The sequence below is a fragment of the Anoplopoma fimbria genome, chromosome 20, assembly GCF_027596085.1.
Source record: "Anoplopoma fimbria isolate UVic2021 breed Golden Eagle Sablefish chromosome 20, Afim_UVic_2022, whole genome shotgun sequence".
NCBI lineage: Eukaryota > Metazoa > Chordata > Actinopteri > Perciformes > Anoplopomatidae > Anoplopoma > Anoplopoma fimbria.
This window is the reverse complement of record NC_072468.1, coordinates 28,519,015-28,536,648: the sequence shown is the minus strand read 5'-3', so window position 1 is coordinate 28,536,648 and position 17,634 is coordinate 28,519,015. Positions and strand designations below refer to the sequence as shown.

At 43.9% G+C, this 17,634-nt stretch overlaps 1 protein-coding gene across 1 annotated transcript in view; it reads left to right on the top strand.

Annotated features, from left to right (window-relative positions):
- pik3r4 (phosphoinositide-3-kinase, regulatory subunit 4) overlaps window positions 1-16,650 on the top strand; it is a 20,694-nt gene extending 4,044 nt beyond the window's left edge. Inside the window, exons 6-19 of the mRNA XM_054622213.1 lie at window positions 361-534; window positions 742-887; window positions 1,640-1,843; window positions 6,957-7,158; window positions 8,221-8,312; window positions 8,570-8,792; window positions 9,930-10,095; window positions 11,012-11,176; window positions 11,252-11,463; window positions 11,740-11,871; window positions 12,016-12,116; window positions 12,551-12,639; window positions 14,372-14,492; window positions 15,202-16,650. Coding sequence (XP_054478188.1) covers window positions 361-534; window positions 742-887; window positions 1,640-1,843; window positions 6,957-7,158; window positions 8,221-8,312; window positions 8,570-8,792; window positions 9,930-10,095; window positions 11,012-11,176; window positions 11,252-11,463; window positions 11,740-11,871; window positions 12,016-12,116; window positions 12,551-12,639; window positions 14,372-14,492; window positions 15,202-15,372 — 2,198 coding nt within the window. The 3' untranslated portion in view covers window positions 15,373-16,650. The remainder of the gene's footprint in view (window positions 1-360; window positions 535-741; window positions 888-1,639; window positions 1,844-6,956; window positions 7,159-8,220; window positions 8,313-8,569; window positions 8,793-9,929; window positions 10,096-11,011; window positions 11,177-11,251; window positions 11,464-11,739; window positions 11,872-12,015; window positions 12,117-12,550; window positions 12,640-14,371; window positions 14,493-15,201) is intronic.
- The last annotated feature ends 984 nt before the right edge of the window (window positions 16,651-17,634 follow it).

Sequence of the window (17,634 nt, the reverse complement as noted above, 5' to 3'; positions counted from 1 at the left end):
CTACCTGCTCAGGTACTCTGTTCTCTACCTGCTCAGGTACTCTGTTCTCTACCTGCTCAGGTACTCTGTTCACTACCTGTTCAGGTACTCTGTTCTCTACCTGCTCAGGTACTCTGTTCTCTACCTGCTCAGGTACTCTGTTCTCTACCTGTTCAGGTACTCTGTTCACTACCTGCTCAGGTACTCTGTTCTCTACCTGCTCAGGTACTCTGTTCTCTACATGTTCAGGTACTCTGTTCTCTACCTGCTCAGGTACTCTGTTCTCTACCTGCTCAGGTACTCTGCTCACTACCTGTACAGGTACTCTGTACACTAGGTGTTCAGGTACCTAAAGTGTTATTGTGTTCCTCTCCTCTTCAGGTGTAGCAGCCTACGTGGGCTGGCAGAGCTCCTCCATCTTGAAGCCCCTCCTCCAGCAGGGACTGAGTGACACCGAGGAGTTCGTCATCTACAAAGCACTGAACTCTCTCACCTGTATGTGTCAGCTGGGTCTGCTGCAAAAACCTCACATATACGAGTTCGTCAGTGACATCGGTGAGAACAGAGGACACGGGAGACACCTACTGTCTGTCTGTCTGTCTGTCTGTCTGTCTTGTTTTATCTTGGAGTTAAAGTACAGATTCTAACTCCAAGAGGTGGAGGTAGAGATAGAGGTAGAGGTAGACGTGGGAGTGGTTAAAGGAGCGATTAAACAGCACACTGAGTGTAATGGTAGCATTTGTCCTCTCTGGCTTCCCGTAGCTCCGTTCCTGTGTCACCCCAACTTGTGGATCCGTTACGGAGCCGTGGGCTTCATCACCGTCATCGCTCAGCACCTCAACGTGGCCGACGTCTACTGCAAGCTGCTACCCCACCTAAACCCCTTCATCTCCACACCCATCATCCAGGTGAGTCCTCCTCCTAACCCTCCTCCATCTCAACCCCTTCATCTCCACAGCCTCACCTGTCCTCATCCACCCTCACCTGTCCTCATCACCCTCACCTGTCCTCCATCACCCTCACCTGTCCTCATCACCCTCACCTGTCCTCATCCACCCTCACCTGTCCTCATCCACCCTCACCTGTCCTCATCCACCCTCACCTGTCCTCATCACCCTCACCTGTCCTCCATCACCCTCACCTGTCCTCCCCCACCCTCACCTGTCCTCATCCACCCTCACCTGTCCTCATCACCCTCACCTGTCCTCCATCACCCTCACCTGTCCTCATCACCCTCACCTGTCCTCATCCACCCTCACCTGTCCTCATCCACCCTCACCTGTCCTCATCCACCCTCACCTGTCCTCATCACCCTCACCTGTCCTCCCCCACCCTCACCTGTCCTCATCCACCCTCACCTGTCCTCATCACCCTCACCTGTCCTCCATCACCCTCACCTGTCCTCATCACCCTCACCTGTCCTCATCACCCTCACCTGTCCTCATCCACCCTCACCTGTCCTCATCCACCCTCACCTGTCCTCCCCCACCCTCACCTGTCGTCATCACCCTCACCTGTCCTCATCCACCCTCACCTGTCCTCATCCACCCTCACCTGTCCTCATCCACCCTCACCTGTCCTCATCACCCTCACCTGTCCTCCCCCACCCTCACCTGTCCTCATAACCCTCACCTGTCCTCCTGTGTGTCTCTGTCCTCAGATAGATAAGGAGCTGGTCCTGCTGAGTGTCCTGAAGGAGCCTGTGAGTCGCTCCATCTTTGACTATGCCCTTCGCTCTAAAGACATCGCCAGTCTCTTCCGCCATCTGCTGCTCCGGCAGAAGAAGCGCGTGGGATCAATCCCAGAATGCCCCACTCCTGATGACCCGGCCATAGCTCAGCTGCTCAAGAAGCTGCTCTCCCAGGTAAACCAACGCTGCAGTAACTAAGTACTCTACCCAAGTACACTTTGTGGTACTCTACTTGAGTATTTCCATTTTCTGCTGCTTTATGCTATTCTACTCCACTACATCTCAGAGGTACATATTGTACTTTTACTGTACTACATCTCAGAGGTACATATTGTACTTTTACTGTACTACATCTCAGAGGTACATATTGTACTTTTATCATCTCAGAGGTACATATTGTACTTTTACTGTACTACATCTCAGAGGTACATATTGTACTTTTACTGTACTACATCTCAGAGGTACATATTGTACTTTTACTGTACTACATCTCAGAGGTACATATTGTACTTTTTTCTCCTCTACATTAATTTAACACCTAAAGAGAAACAAAGAAAACTTGTCTGGAATCAGTCTGAGGAGCTTAGTCTGGAGTCTGAGTCTGAGACTCAAAGATTCAAATTATCCGACAATTTAAATAAGTACTAAAATAAACAAATAATTTTTTTTCTGCTATCCATTGCCATTTATTAACTCAGGACCCCTCAGGTTTATCTAGTGACCCTTTAGAGGGGCCTGGTGTTGGAACCACTGGACTGACTGCATATAAAGCAGTTAGAACTAGTTTCACAGTAACAGTACAACAGTAGATTGCCACTTACACACTGATGTCACTATAATATCAGTGACAGAGTACTAAGTCAATTTGGCTTGTAATACTTTTTACTTTTACTGAAATAGAAGCAGAACGTTTAACTGTAAGGGAACATGTTCTTTATTTGGAGTTGGAGTTAGAATTTAAGTAATCCAGGCAGAATAATCTGATTAAAGCAGCACAGGAGAACGCCTTGAACCAGCTTCATTCACATTCTTGTTTTAGGTCTCTAAAGAACCAGCAGAGCTGAGGACCTCTGGGGTTCTTCTGTTGGAAGCTTGTGTTCCTGTAATCAGTGAAGTGATTCAGTCAGTTCATGAACTCTTCTCAGCTGCATCATAATCTGTTCAGGACGGATGTGAATAGATCTGCACCCAAACTGTTCATCAGCATATAAAATAATCTGTTTTCAGTTTCAGAGTTTAATCAGCAGCATAGAGGAGAATGAGAGCACAAAGACCAAATGTATGTTGTGGTTTTGACCTTTAGGTATATACATTAGCATAGCATAATTTATCCAAAATCTCTTTACATGACTTTAGTGTTAATGGCTGATGATGAATCTCCTCTTCAACCTTCAAACCAAAATCACATTTCCTGTTTACCGAACTTTAAAATGGAGTTTTAGAGATTTAGATGTTCTGAAATGTTCATTCAGTAGAAACTAAAGTAACGTTATCGTCCGACAGAAGTAAAGTTATCGTCCTACAGACGTAAAGTTATCGTCCTACAGACGTAAAGTGATCATCCTACAGACGTAAAGTTATCGTCCTACAGACGTAAAGTGATCATCCTACAGACGTGAAGTTATCGTCCTACAGACGTAAAGTGATCATCCTACAGACGTAAAGTTATCGTCCTACAGACGTAAAGTGATCATCCTACAGACGTAAAGTTATCGTCCTACAGACGTAAAGTTATCGTCCTACAGACGTAAAGTTATCGTCCTACGGACGTAAAGTTATCGTCCTACAGACGTAAAGTTATCGTCCTACGGACGTAAAGTTATCGTCCTACAGACGTAAAGTTATCGTCCTACGGACGTAAAGTTATCGTCCTACAGACGTAAAGTTATCGTCCTACAGACGTAAAGTTAAGTTGGTGATTTCCCACGCTGCTCTGAACTTTGATGTTTTGGTGCGTGAGTTCTTTCAAATGGTTCCATATGTTCTAATTAAAGGAACCCTGTGGGGGGAGGGGGGGTGTCTGTCTGTGTGTTTTTGTTGTTGTCTGGTTTTAATCAGTTCAGGCTGTTTGAATTAATCCTGTTTGCCATCAGGTCACAGTGCTGTTAAGATCAGACCAAAAGCAGAAGTGTTTGATCATTTTACCTACTCAAACAGGCTTTGTGCCAAGCATTGACCTGGAGGAGTTAAGGTCAGACATTGACCTCTAACGGCTGAAGTCAGACATTGACCTCTAACAACTGAGGTGTACTGTAAGGGAACATGTTCTTTATTTGGAGTTGGAGTTAGAATTTAAGTAATCCAGGCAGAATAATCTGATTAAAGCAGCACAGGAGAACGCCTTGAACCAGCTTCATTCACATTCTTGTTTTAGGTCTCTAAAGAACCAGCAGAGCTGAGGACCTCTGGGGTTCTTCTGTTGGAAGCTTGTGTTCCTGTAATCAGTGAAGTGATTCAGTCAGTTCATGAACTCTTCTCAGCTGCATCATAATCTGTTCAGGACGGATGTGAATAGATCTGCACCCAAACTGTTCATCAGCATATAAAATAATCTGTTTTCAGTTTCAGAGTTTAATCAGCAGCATAGAGGAGAATGAGAGCACAAAGACCAAATGTATGTTGTGGTTTTGACCTTTAGGTATATACATTAGCATAGCATAATTTATCCAAAATCTCTTTACATGACTTTAGTGTTAATGGCTGATGATGAATCTCCTCTTCAACCTTCAAACCAAAATCACATTTCCTGTTTACCGAACTTTAAAATGGAGTTTTAGAGATTTAGATGTTCTGAAATGTTCATTCAGTAGAAACTAAAGTAACGTTATCGTCCGACAGAAGTAAAGTTATCGTCCTACAGACGTAAAGTTATCGTCCTACAGACGTAAAGTGATCATCCTACAGACGTAAAGTTATCGTCCTACAGACGTAAAGTTATCGCCCTACGGACGTAAAGTGATCGTCCTACGGACGTAAAGTTATCGTCCTACAGACGTAAAGTGATCATCCTACAGACGTAAAGTGATCATCCTACAGACGTAAAGTTATCGTCCTACGGACGTAAAGTTATCGTCCTACAGACGTAAAGTTATCGTCCTACGGACGTAAAGTTATCGTCCTACAGACGTAAAGTTATCGTCCTACGGACGTAAAGTTATCGTCCTACGGACGTAAAGTTATCGTCCTACGGACGTAAAGTTATCGTCCTACAGACGTAAAGTTATCGTCCTACGGACGTAAAGTGATCGTCCTACAGACGTAAAGTTATCGTCCTACAGACGTAAAGTGATCGTCCTACAGACGTAAAGTGATCATCCTACAGACGTAAAGTGATCATCCTACAGACGTAAAGTGATCATCCTACAGACGTAAAGTGATCATCCTACAGACGTAAAGTGATCATCCTACAGACGTAAAGTGATCATCCTACAGACGTAAAGTTAAGTTGGTGATTTCCCACGCTGCTCTGAACTTTGATGTTTTGGTGCGTGAGTTCTTTCAAATGGTTCCATATGTTCTAATTAAAGGAACCCTGTGGGGGGAGGGGGGGTGTCTGACAATCAGACATTGACACTGAACCCAAACCAAACAGGAAGTCACTCACTGAGCTTTTGTAGGAGCTCCATCTGGAGAGCAGAGCGGCCAACAGGCTTCCAGCTTCTCTGTTTGGGAATTTGTTAGTTTTAACCCCCATTCCTGGTTAACCACTCACAAGCCTTCACAGACCAGGACATTATTCACAATATCAGTGGTGTCACTCTACACATCTACACAGTTGAAAGAAAGTATTTAAATGTCAGAACAGGAAATTAAGCTCATTACATTACATTACAGTCATTTAGCAGACACTTTTATCCAAAGCGACTTACAGGAAGTGTATTCAACATAGGTATTCAAGAGAACTACTAGTCACCAGAAGTCATAAGTGCATCTCCTTTCTTAAACAAGCATCTCAAAGCAGAAACCAGAGCAAAAGTACAGAAACAAACTAATATGAATACAATAAGTGCAACGAACTAATATGAATACAATAAGTGCAACGAACTAATACGTTCAGTCCCAACTGATGGCCTATAAAAAGGTGTCTCACTACCAAGGTGTCACACAAGAAACATCTCATGATGGGTAAAAGCAAAGAGCTCTCTCAAGACCTTCACAACCTTATTGTTGCAGAACATACTGATGGCATTGGTTCCAGAAGGATTTCTAAACTTCTGAATGTTCCAGTGAGCACTGTTGGGGCCATAATCCGGAAGTGGAAAGAACATCATTTCACCATAAACCGGCCACGACCAGGTGCTCCTCGCAAGATTTCTGACAGAGGAGTGAAAAGAATTATCAGAAGAGTTGTCCAAGAGCCAAGGAGCACTAGTGGAGAGCTTCAGAAAGACCTGGAATCAGTGGGTACAATTGTTTCAAAGAAAACAATAAGTAATGCATCAACCGCCGTGGCCTGTATGCACACTCACCACGCAAGACTCCACTGCTGAAGAAAAAGCATGTTGAAGCTCGTTTAAAGTTTGCTGCACAACATTCAGACAAGCCTGTGAAATACTGGGAGGATATAGTCTGGTCAGATGAGACCAACATGGAACTCTTTGGAGGCCATAATACACACCATGTTTGGAGGTCAAAGGGCACTGCACATCACCCCAAAAACACCATACCAACAGTGAAGTTTGGAGGTGGAACATCATGGTGTGGGGCTGTTTTTCAGCATACGGCACTGGCAAACTTCATATAATTGAAGGAAGGATGAATGGAAAAATGTACCGAGACATTCTTGATAAAAATCTGCTGCCATCTAGCAGGATGATGAAGATGAAACGAGGGTGGACATTTCAGCAAGACAATGATCCCAAACACACAGCCAAGGAAACTCTCCATTGGTTTCAGAGAAAGAAAAGAAAGCTGCTAGTGCTACTGCGACTAGTTTCTCCATACAGGAGGCGTCTTGAAGCTGTCATTACCAACAAAGGCTTTTGTAACAAGTATTAAATACATTTCAGTAAGCGTGTTCAATACTTTTTCCCCGTGTCATTTCATTTTATTACACATAACTTAATTTCTGAACTTATTTGTTTGGTTTTCTTTGTATGTATGGATTACTTGGGTTATTATTGACATTTCATGTCAATAGCACCTTTAGAAATATATTTACTGAGAAAAATGGTCACATGTTCAATACTTATTTTACCCGCTGTATATGTATATATATGTGTATATATATGTGTATATATATGTATCGTTAATATCAATAAGTTAACAGATACATTCCGTTGATCAGGGCATGACGGAGGCAGAGGAGGACAAGCTGCTGGCGCTCAAAGACTTCATGCTGAAGTCCAACAAGGCCAAAGCCAACATGGGGGAGCAGACTCACCTGGGGGAGGCGGCTCAGACCGGCGTCATCGACCTCGCCAACCTCGGCATCACTGGCCGCCAAGTGGACCTGGTTAAAGCCAAGGCCGAGCCCGAAGACAAGAGAGGTGACCCCCCATGCACAATATACACACACACACACACACACACACACACACACACACACACACACACACACACACACACACTGTTTTATCAGTGGGTGACACATTAGAGACCGATTAAGAGACCAGAGGACGTTGTATGTTGACACATTGTAAAGCCCTCTGAGGCAAATTTGTGATTTTGGACTATAAAAATCAATCAAATTGAACTGAATAGATAAACATGTGGAACTGGAGGAACATATCTGAGATGGGCCTTTAAAACCAGAACTGTCTGACCAGATAGAAACGAGAAGAGAAGGTGAAAACAAAATGAACCGGCCCTTTAACTGTTAAATACATCAAATTATAATCAGTAGAATCATCAATAATGAATTAAATAGTTGTTTGATTCTGTCATTTATCCATTTCATGGCTGAGTTCTGAATCTCAGTGATGGCGTTGAAGTCCTGTTTAAAGTGTTTCTGTCTCAGAGAAAGAGATAAATAATCTCAGCTTTGTGTTGTAGTCAAGAGTAGACGAGGGTTCTACAGTTTAATATTAGATTGTGTTTCCAGTAATCGGCTGAGTCGACTGCTTCGTGTTACAAAGTGTTTTATTTATTTAGCAGCTGCTATATTGTTTCATGTGGTTTACTTTGGAGCGATCCGCTGCATGCTCGCTGTCAAACTAACAGTGTTCACGCTCCCAGTGAATCAAAGGTACCGTCCTTGATCCGCCGTCTTAGATGTTTCTCCAGCCAGATGAGACAGATGTTTTCATGAACAGTACTGCCGTCTGCAGCCAAACCGTGAGAGAAGAAGAGGAAACTCTCCTGTTAAAGAATCTCCCTCATTAATCCCTCTCTCTTTGTGTTCTCCAAAAACCTGACTGTCCTCAGATTCACTCTACATGCAAAACGGGTTCATCTCATGTTGGCATTGTTTATAAATATAAGATAAGGTTGTTTCTTTAGACGTTTCTTAATGTCTCTGTAATCCTAAAAGAAGACCCAACATGTGTGAACGATTTTACCAAACATTTATAGGCTTCGTCACAACATCCTGTTTTTATATTCTGCTGCAGCGAGGAAGCACACGAAGCAGGACTCCACGATGAACGAGGAGTGGAAGAGCATGTTTGGGTCTCAGGAGCCGCCCTCCAACCAGCCCTCCACGGTAACACCATCACCTGTTTATGTCTGTCTGGGACTGGTGCTGAGCAGATACAGGCATATTAACACCATCACCTGTTTTCAAGACCTAAACGATAACTGAGAATGTGTAAGCTATCACTGAAGACTAAACATGATTTAGATAGTTAACACTTTGTTAAATGGTTAATAAATACTTTGTAAATCCTCTATAAACATTATTTAGATAGTTAACACTGTGAAATGGCAGCTCTGAGTGAATACCGCCGTCATGTGTTGCAGGCTGCTGACGGGCCGGCGGGTCAGGTCCGGAGGAGCGCCGTGGTCCCGGCGGTCACCGTTCTGCAGTCGGTGGCGAGCGGCGCGGCCTACCAGAGACGCATCAACACCTGTAAGGTGGAGCTGCAGCAGCTGGTGCAGCAGAAGAGGGAGCAGTGCAGCGCCGAGAGGATGGCCAAGCAGATGATGGAGAGCGCCGAGTGGGAGAGCCGTCCTCCTCCACCGGGTGAGACACTTACTCCATGTCCTCATGTCCTCTGCCCTCATGTCCTCTGCCCTCATGTCCTCTGCCCTCATGTCCTCATGTCCTCTGTCCTCATGTCCTCTGCCCTCATGTCCTCTGTCCTCATGTCCTCTGCCCTCATGTCCTCTGTCCTCATGTCCTCTGTCCTCATGTCCTCTGCCCTCATGCCCTCATGTCCTCTGTCCTCATGTCCTCTGCCCTCATGCCCTCATGTCCTCATGTCCTCTGCCCTCATGTCCTCTGCCCTCATGTCCTCTGCCCTCATGTCCTCTGTCCTCATGTCCTCATGTCCTCATGTCCTCTGCCCTCATGTCCTCATGTTCTCTGTCCTCATGTCCTCTGTCCTCATGTCCTCTGCCCTCATGTCCTCTGTCCTCATGTCCTCTGCCCTCATGTCCTCTGCCCTCATGCCCTCATGTCCTCATGTCCTCTGCCCTCATGTCCTCTGCCCTCATGTCCTCTGCCCTCATGTCCTCTGTCCTCATGTCCTCTGCCCTCATGTCCTCATGTCCTCTGTCCTCATGTCCTCTGCCCTCATGTCCTCTGCCCTCATGCCCTCATGTCCTCATGTCCTCTGCCCTCATGTCCTCTGCCCTCATGTCCTCTGCCCTCATGTCCTCTGTCCTCATGTCCTCTGCCCTCATGTCCTCTGCCCTCATGTCCTCTGCCCTCATGTCCTCTGTCCTCATGTCCTCTGCCCTCATGTCCTCATGTCCTCTGTCCTCATGTCCTCTGCCCTCATGTCCTCTGTCCTCATGTCCTCTGCCCTCATGTCCTCTGCCCTCATGTCCTCTGCCCTCATGTCCTCTGTCCTCATGTCCTCTGCCCTCATGTCCTCTGTCCTCATATCCTCTGCCCTCATGTCCTCTGCCCTCATGTCCTCTGTCCTCATGTCCTCTGCCCTCATGTCCTCTGCCCTCATGTCCTCTGCCCTCATGTCCTCTGCCCTCATGTCCTCTGCCCTCATGTCCTCTGTCCTCATATCCTCTGCCCTCATGTCCTCTGCCCTCATGTCCTCTGTCCTCATGTCCTCTGCCCTCATGTCCTCTGTCCTCATGTCCTTTTGTCATAATCATAGTGTGATTGATCCACATAAAGACAGAGTGATGTGTGTTTCAGGGTGGCACCCTAAAGGTCTGCTGGTGGCTCACCTCCACGAACACAAAGCTGCTGTGAACCGCATCAGAGTCTCTGACGAACACTCCATCTTTGCCACGGCATCAAACGACGGCACCGTTAAAGTCTGGGACAGTCAGAAGATGGAGGGAAAGACCACGACCACCAGGTGGGTCTCTAAAGCCACGACAAGACCAGAGACCATGTTACTGAAACACTAGACCTAAAGACCAGAGACCCTGTTACTGAAACACTAGACCTAAAGACCAGAGACCATGTTACTGAAACACTAGACCTAAAGACCAGAGACCCTGTTACTGAAACACTAGACCTAAAGACCAGAGACCCTGTTACTGAAACACTAGACCTAAAGACCAGAGACCCTGTTACTGAAACACTAGACCTAAAGACCAGAGACCCTGTTACTGAAACACTAGACCTAAAGACCAGAGACCACGTTACTGAAACACTAGACCTAAAGACCAGAGACCCTGTTACTGAAACACTAGACCTAAAGACCAGAGACCCTGTTACTGAAACACTAGACCTAAAGACCAGAGACCCTGTTACTGAAACACTAGACCTAAAGACCAGAGACCACGTTACTGAAACACTAGACCTAAAGACCAGAGACCACGTTACTGAAACACTAGACCTAAAGACCAGAGACCCTGTTACTGAAACACTAGACCTAAAGACCAGAGACCCTGTTACTGAAACACTAGACCTAAAGACCAGAGACCACGTTACTGAAACACTAGACCTAAAGACCAGAGACCCTGTTACTGAAACACTAGACCTAAAGACCAGAGACCCTGTTACTGAAACACTAGACCTAAAGACCAGAGACCCTGTTACTGAAACACTAGACCTAAAGACCAGAGACCCTGTTACTGAAACACTAGACCTAAAGACCAGAGACCCTGTTACTGAAACACTAGACCTAAAGACCAGAGACCACGTTAATTCCACATCTTGGATCCAGATCCGTTCCTCCTGCAGGGTTTCGGATCGTTCCACATCAGAACTAATACATGCGTTCATGGATGAATCCAGAATAAGTCTTCAGATGTTTGCTCCTGCAGGTCGGTGTTGACGTATTCTCGTATCGGCGGTCACGTGAAGACGTTGACCTTCTGTCAGGGGTCACATTATTTGGCTGTGGCTTCAGATAACGGATCCATCCAGCTGCTGGCAGTCGAAGCAAACAAACCTCCAAAATCCCCCAAAGTTCAGCCCTTCCAGACCAGGTAACTGAAACCCAGCCGGAGGTGTCCCCTCCGTCCTGGTGGAGGACGTGTCTCATCATGTGTCCCTCCTCTCAGGTCTCTGGACCTGCAGGAGGACGGCTGTGCGGTGGACATCCACCACTTTAACTCCGGCGCCCAGTCGGTGCTGGCGTACGCCACCGTCAATGGCTCGCTGGTCGGCTGGGACCTTCGCTCCAACTCCAACGCCTGGACGCTGCGCCACGACCTCCGCCTGGGACTCATCACCTCCTTCACCGTGGACATGCACCAGTGCTGGCTCTGCCTAGGTCTGTGTCTGTCTCTGTGAGGACATCCCGTCTTTACTACTGTAAAGGACAGCTTGAAGGTCCACATCTGGTTTTAAGGTTCAGGTTAGCGTCAGGTTTCGGTTAGAATAATGAAGAACTGCTCTGAAGTATGCAGGTGGGGAAAGGAGGATCAGCTGTGGTCTGATGTTATTAGCAGAGTTAACATAACACTTGAATGTGGGATCAGCAGACCAGAGGAAACCGTGAAATACCTGGAATATCTTGCTGAATACCAACTTCCTGTTTCCTCCACAGGTACAAGCAGCGGCACCATGGCATGCTGGGATATGAGGTTCCAGCTCCCCATTTCAAACCACTCCCACCCAGCCCGAGCACGAATCAGACGACTGCTGATGCATCCGCTCTACCAATCATCTGTCATCGCCGGTGAGAGGATGATCTCTGTTTCATTTAGAATTATGAATGGAACATATATTGAATAGTATTATTAATGTAAAACATTATATATATAAATCATCTAATATTATTAATGTAAATTGATCAATTGTCTGTCTGTCTGTCTCTCTGCAGCTGTCCAGGGTAATAATGAAGTGTCTATGTGGGACATGGAGACTGGAGATCGTAAATTCACCCTTTGGGCGAGTTCTGCTCCTCCACTCTCTGAGATGCAGTGTGTGTGTGTGTGTGTGTGTGTGTGTGTGTGTGTGTGTGTGTGTGTGTGTGTGTGTGTGTGTGTGTGTGTGTGTGTGTGTGTGTGTGTGTGTGTGTGTGTGTGTGTGTGTGTGTGTGTGTGTGTGTGTGTGTGTGTGTGTGTGTGGACTTCATATTTAAACGAGTCCTCCAGTGTGTTTTAGTGTTGGACTCCGATCCAGAGACATTCCTTTTCCTTGTTTTCCTTGTCAAATGTTGCGCCTACATTTCCCACAGTGCACCTCTCCCTCTGTCAGTTGTGTTGTGTTGTGCTCGTAGAAGATTTTTTTTTTTAGAATCAATGTGGAGATCTATGTGAGGATCTTATAAATGGATTTAATCAGTTTCACTGAGCATTACAGTCCTGAACTAAAAACATAAATTGTGTGTGTGTGTGCGTGTGCGCGCTCTCCAGCCGTCCCCTCACAGTGTTCATGGGATCTACTGTAGTCCTGCTGATGGGAACCCTCTGCTGCTGACTGCTGGATCTGACATGAGGATCAGGTCTGAACCTCAACAACACACCGCCTCACTGTTACATATATAATAATATATAATACACAGTACATAAGACATGATACACAATACATAATATATGATGTACAATAAATAATATATGATGTACAATACATGATACACAATATATAATACATTATAAATTACTCATATAATCACAGTAGTAAGCAGAGCAACGAAGAAGGAAAAAATAAGCCTACTTATAATAAAAGCAGCAATGACTATAGTCGAATTAAAATAATGATAAAGGTAATAGTATTAGTAATGTGACTAATAATAATAATCGAAGTAGCAGTGGGTGTCAGCAGGACCACGGTCCAGGTATAATCACGATTCATAGAAACCTGCAAGGCGAGAAAGCACAAGGACTCCGGGGAAGAAGCAAAGTCAGTAATGTGCATAAATAGGAGATTAATATATAAAGATGGAGGGAGAGAAGAGGAGAGAGGAGCTCAGTGTATCCTAGGTAGTCCCCCGGCTGTCTAGGCATATATCAGCATATCTAGGGGCTGGACCAAGGAGAACCTGAACCAGTCCTAACTATAGACCTGAACCAGCCCTAACTATAAACCTGAACCAGTCCTAACTATAGACCTGAACCAGTCCTAACTATAAACCTGAACCAGTCCTAACTATAGACCTGAACCAGTCCTAACTATAGACCTGAACCAGCCCTAACTATAGACCTGAACCAGCCCTAACTATAGACCTGAACCAGTCCTAACTATAGACCTGAACCAGTCCTAACTATAAACCTGAACCAGCCCTAACTATAGACCTGAACCAGCCCTAACTATAGACCTGAACCAGCTATAGACCTAACTATAGACCTGAACCAACCTATAGACCTGAACCAGCCCTAACTATAAACCTGAACCAGTCCTAACTAGATAACCACCTGAACCAGTCCTAACTATAGACCTGAACCAGTCCTAACTATAAACCTGAACCAGCCCTAACTATAAACCTGAACCAGCCCTAACTATAAACCTGAACCAGTCCTAACTATAGACCTGAACCAGGCCTAACTATAGACCTGAACCAGCCCTAACTATAGACCTGAACCAGTCCTAACTATAGACCTGAACCAGGCCTAACTATAGACCTGAACCAGGCCTAACTATAGACCTGAACCAGGCCTAACTATAGACCTGAACCAGGCCTAACTATAGACCTGAACCAGGCCTAACTATAGACCTGAACCAGGCCTAACTATAGACCTGAACCAGGCCTAACTATAGACCTGAACCCTTTACCCTTACCCTATACGCGATTCCAGATACACGATAAGCTTTACGCTTTACATAATACACAACAGCTAATCAATATATTTCATACAATGAAGGTTAAACAACAACTTCCAGCTTATATTCTGTTCTATCAGCGTATCTTAATTAGAGGTCATTCTCCCATAGAAGATAATGTTCATTTTAAAGAGGGGTCTGATCTATAAAGAACTTTATGATCTAGTGAACAATTTCATCAGAAACATTTAGAACCTTTTTGGATATTTGGGAAGATTCTGGAAAGTGAGAAGTCATGTGATGTAGAATGAGTCGTGATTCTTCTTCTCTGGACGTCTTGAAGCTGTTCTCTTTGTTTCCTGTCACACTTGTAAACTAAGCTGCTCAGAAAGACTCTGCTCAGTCTCTGAGACTTGAACCGGACCAGAACCTGCTGGCTCTGACCTGCTGACCCGTTGTGGTTGTTGTGGTTTCAGGTTCTGGGACTTGGCGTATCCGGAGAGGTCCTACATCGTGGCGGGAGGAGCCAACGACTCGCTGCACTGTCCGTCCGTCCTCTACAGCAGGAAGATCATCGAAGGGACGGAGGTGGTTCAGGTGAGCGGCTCCGTCTCTTCTCTGATTGGTCAGGATCGCTGTTCTATCCTGTCATTGGTTTCCTGCTGTTGATCCCCTCTGTTGAAGCCTGAAACAGATCAATAATCAATACGGCGTTATTGGCAGAGAAGCATGTTTCTATCACCTCCGTGTTCAGTCTGGATCGATCTACAGACTACAGAACCGTTCCCACATTCAGAGTAAAGTCAGTTCTCATGTGAGTGCTCTGATTAGAACATGTGGGTCTAATGGTTTGGAACGTGTTGTTATTTATCATTGATCTTCTGAGGAACGTGATAAAAGGAGAGTTCGCCGACACAAAGAAACAAAATGGAACAAGCTGCTCCAGCTGTTACATCTGTCTGTCCACGGCTTATCTCTATACAGGAAACCTGCCACAATAAATAAATAAATAAATATATGAATGTGCTATAAAATATACCTAAAATAATCTTCTAGATATGGGCAATCATTACTTTATCAAAAGTGATTTAAATGATTTTCTTTGTCTATTTACCTTTGTAGTAATTCCAATATTAATCTTCTCTTCCATTATATTTTCTCTTTTATTTATTTCTGTCTTTATTAATGCATTACTTTTCCTTTACATTTTTACCCAAACTTCTTTATTTATGTGTTTTTCTTTCTTTTTACATTTCTGCTTCATTATCAGTGAGCTCGTCTCCAGTTAACCCCTTAATGTCTGCAGGAGATCCACAGTAAACAGAAGAGCGGCGCGGTGGAGGACTCGCCTCGCCGCGGCCCAGAATCCCTCCCTGTGGGACACCATGACATCATCACGGACATCGCCACCTTCCAGACGACGCAGGGCTTCATCGTCACCTCGTCCAGAGACGGCATCGTCAAAGTGTGGAAGTGAACCACGGTTTCCTCTGCTCCCATTGGCTGCTTCTGATGATAACAGTTCTGTCTCACGTCACTAATTTATGCACTTAATCATCTCATTTTGATGAACATTAGGAGGTCAAAGGTCAGACAGTGTTTAACATCCTGTCTCTGTTCAGGATCCAATAACTAATCAATACTAACCAATAACTTTAGGAACAACAACGACAGATGGAGGGAACTCAAGTTTTGTTTCAGGCCACGAACTTCTCATAGAGGAAATAAAATGTGCATAATGAATGTACAACATGTGTCTAGTATTTATGAATATTCATGTTCTGTTCATTGAGTTATAGTTTGATCTCAGTGTCAAAGGAGATCCGGCTGCTCTGATATTATCAATAATAATCAGCTTCATACTGGAAATAGTCACATTCCAGTGGTTTCTGTTTCAGAATCATGTGATCAAAACAATATAACAAGAACTCCAGAGTCATCGTCAATAGATGATCGAATCTCTTACAAAACGCCCAACATGTTTTATTCTGACCACATTCATGATTCATGATTCATTATTCATTACAGAAAGTGGATCGAATTAAAAATGACTTTATTCAAATTGAGGATTTTGTTTGATTTATAATTTATTTTTTGGTTGTGATGATGTCATTAAATATGACGACACATTCAAAAGGGTTAACCCTAGTAATCTAATATTATTAGTATTCTCATATATAATCTATGATTGTAATAATAATGGTTGAATTACTATATTCGGTAACTATGAGTCCTACATCTTCAGACTCAGTTTGGTGGTTTTGGGTTCTGGTCCAAACCAGAACTCTGACATGAGGGTCAAAGGTGAGAACTGGTCCTGAACCAGCTCAGCTTGTCTCCATGAGTGAGATACAAATCAATAAGTTAATAATCATCAGTGATGGCTTGAAAAACTGGAGCTCGATATGTAAACGTATTTAAAAAACGTTTGTTTTCTAGAAGAACAAAATCCTCTCATTGAATATTAACACTGTGAGCCACATCCTGTAAATATGAATATCATCTTCTATAGAGAATAATGAATATTCTATCTATACATAAAACCAAACTACTCTCTGGTTCTAGACAGATTTAGTCTTTTCACTAAATCTGCTTATCAGCATCTGATTTATCTCTTTCTGTAAATACGATATTTTAAAATCCCAGTAATATAAAGTTTGATTTGAAACTTTGAAACTAACCCTTGGTTGCTGCAGATGAACCATGTGACCTGCATTTCCATGTTTGTCCAGCTGTTGAATAAAGAACAAATCGATTCTCATGTTATTGATTGGTTGTTTTTTGTAATATTGATAAGAAATGAGCTGAGCTATAACTCTGTAACAGATTCTCATTATTGATTCATATGCAGATTAGTTTCTATGAAATGAAGGAAAAAAGACATTCCCAGTTTCTGTTAGATAAGATACGTCGTCAATACGCTTCCAAACCTTCAACTTATTTACTGTTGTTTGAAAAGAAAAGCACTAAATCAATAATCACATCTGATCTGATCACCTGAACGATCAAAACAAAGCTTCACTACGTCACAAATACTCTTATTATTGATCTGTCATCATTTTTATCATCATTATTTGTAACGCTCATCGTTCTGAGTTAGACGTGACTCCATAATAATCGATAAACATACAGGTTGTCGGTGTCTCCAGAAGGTATTGACCAGATATCTGATCCAGATCTCTGTGATCCTGATCAGATTACCATTTATATGATAAACAATAATAATCTCATATAATTTCATGTTAAATCAAATTATTGTTTCTTCAGTGTGAGAACAGAAACAAGACCAGTTCCAACATGTTAACATCGTTAATGCCCATAATCCTCCTTGTTCTTCTCATCATTCTGTCCTGCAGCTCCTCTTCTCACCGTCTCTCTGAAACGCTCAGTTGTAGCTCCTCCCTCCAGAAAGCAAAGTCTGCTCTGATTGGTCAGCTAGCCCGCTCTGTTGTGATTGGTCAACGTTTCACATTTCAAAAAACTTCCTCCAGAACTTCTCTAACATTATGACTTCATAAAGTTACATTGTGACCTCATAAAGTTACATTATGACTTCATAAAGTTACATTGTGACCTCATAAAGTTACATTATGACCTCATAAAGTTACATTGTGACCTCATAAAGTTACATTATGACCTCATAATGTTACAGAAGTGAAGGAGAGAATTCAATGGAGCTGTTTCAGGAGCTTCTGAGGGGGAGGGTAACTCCTTTTAGGCGTGGACTTCAGGTTTTAAC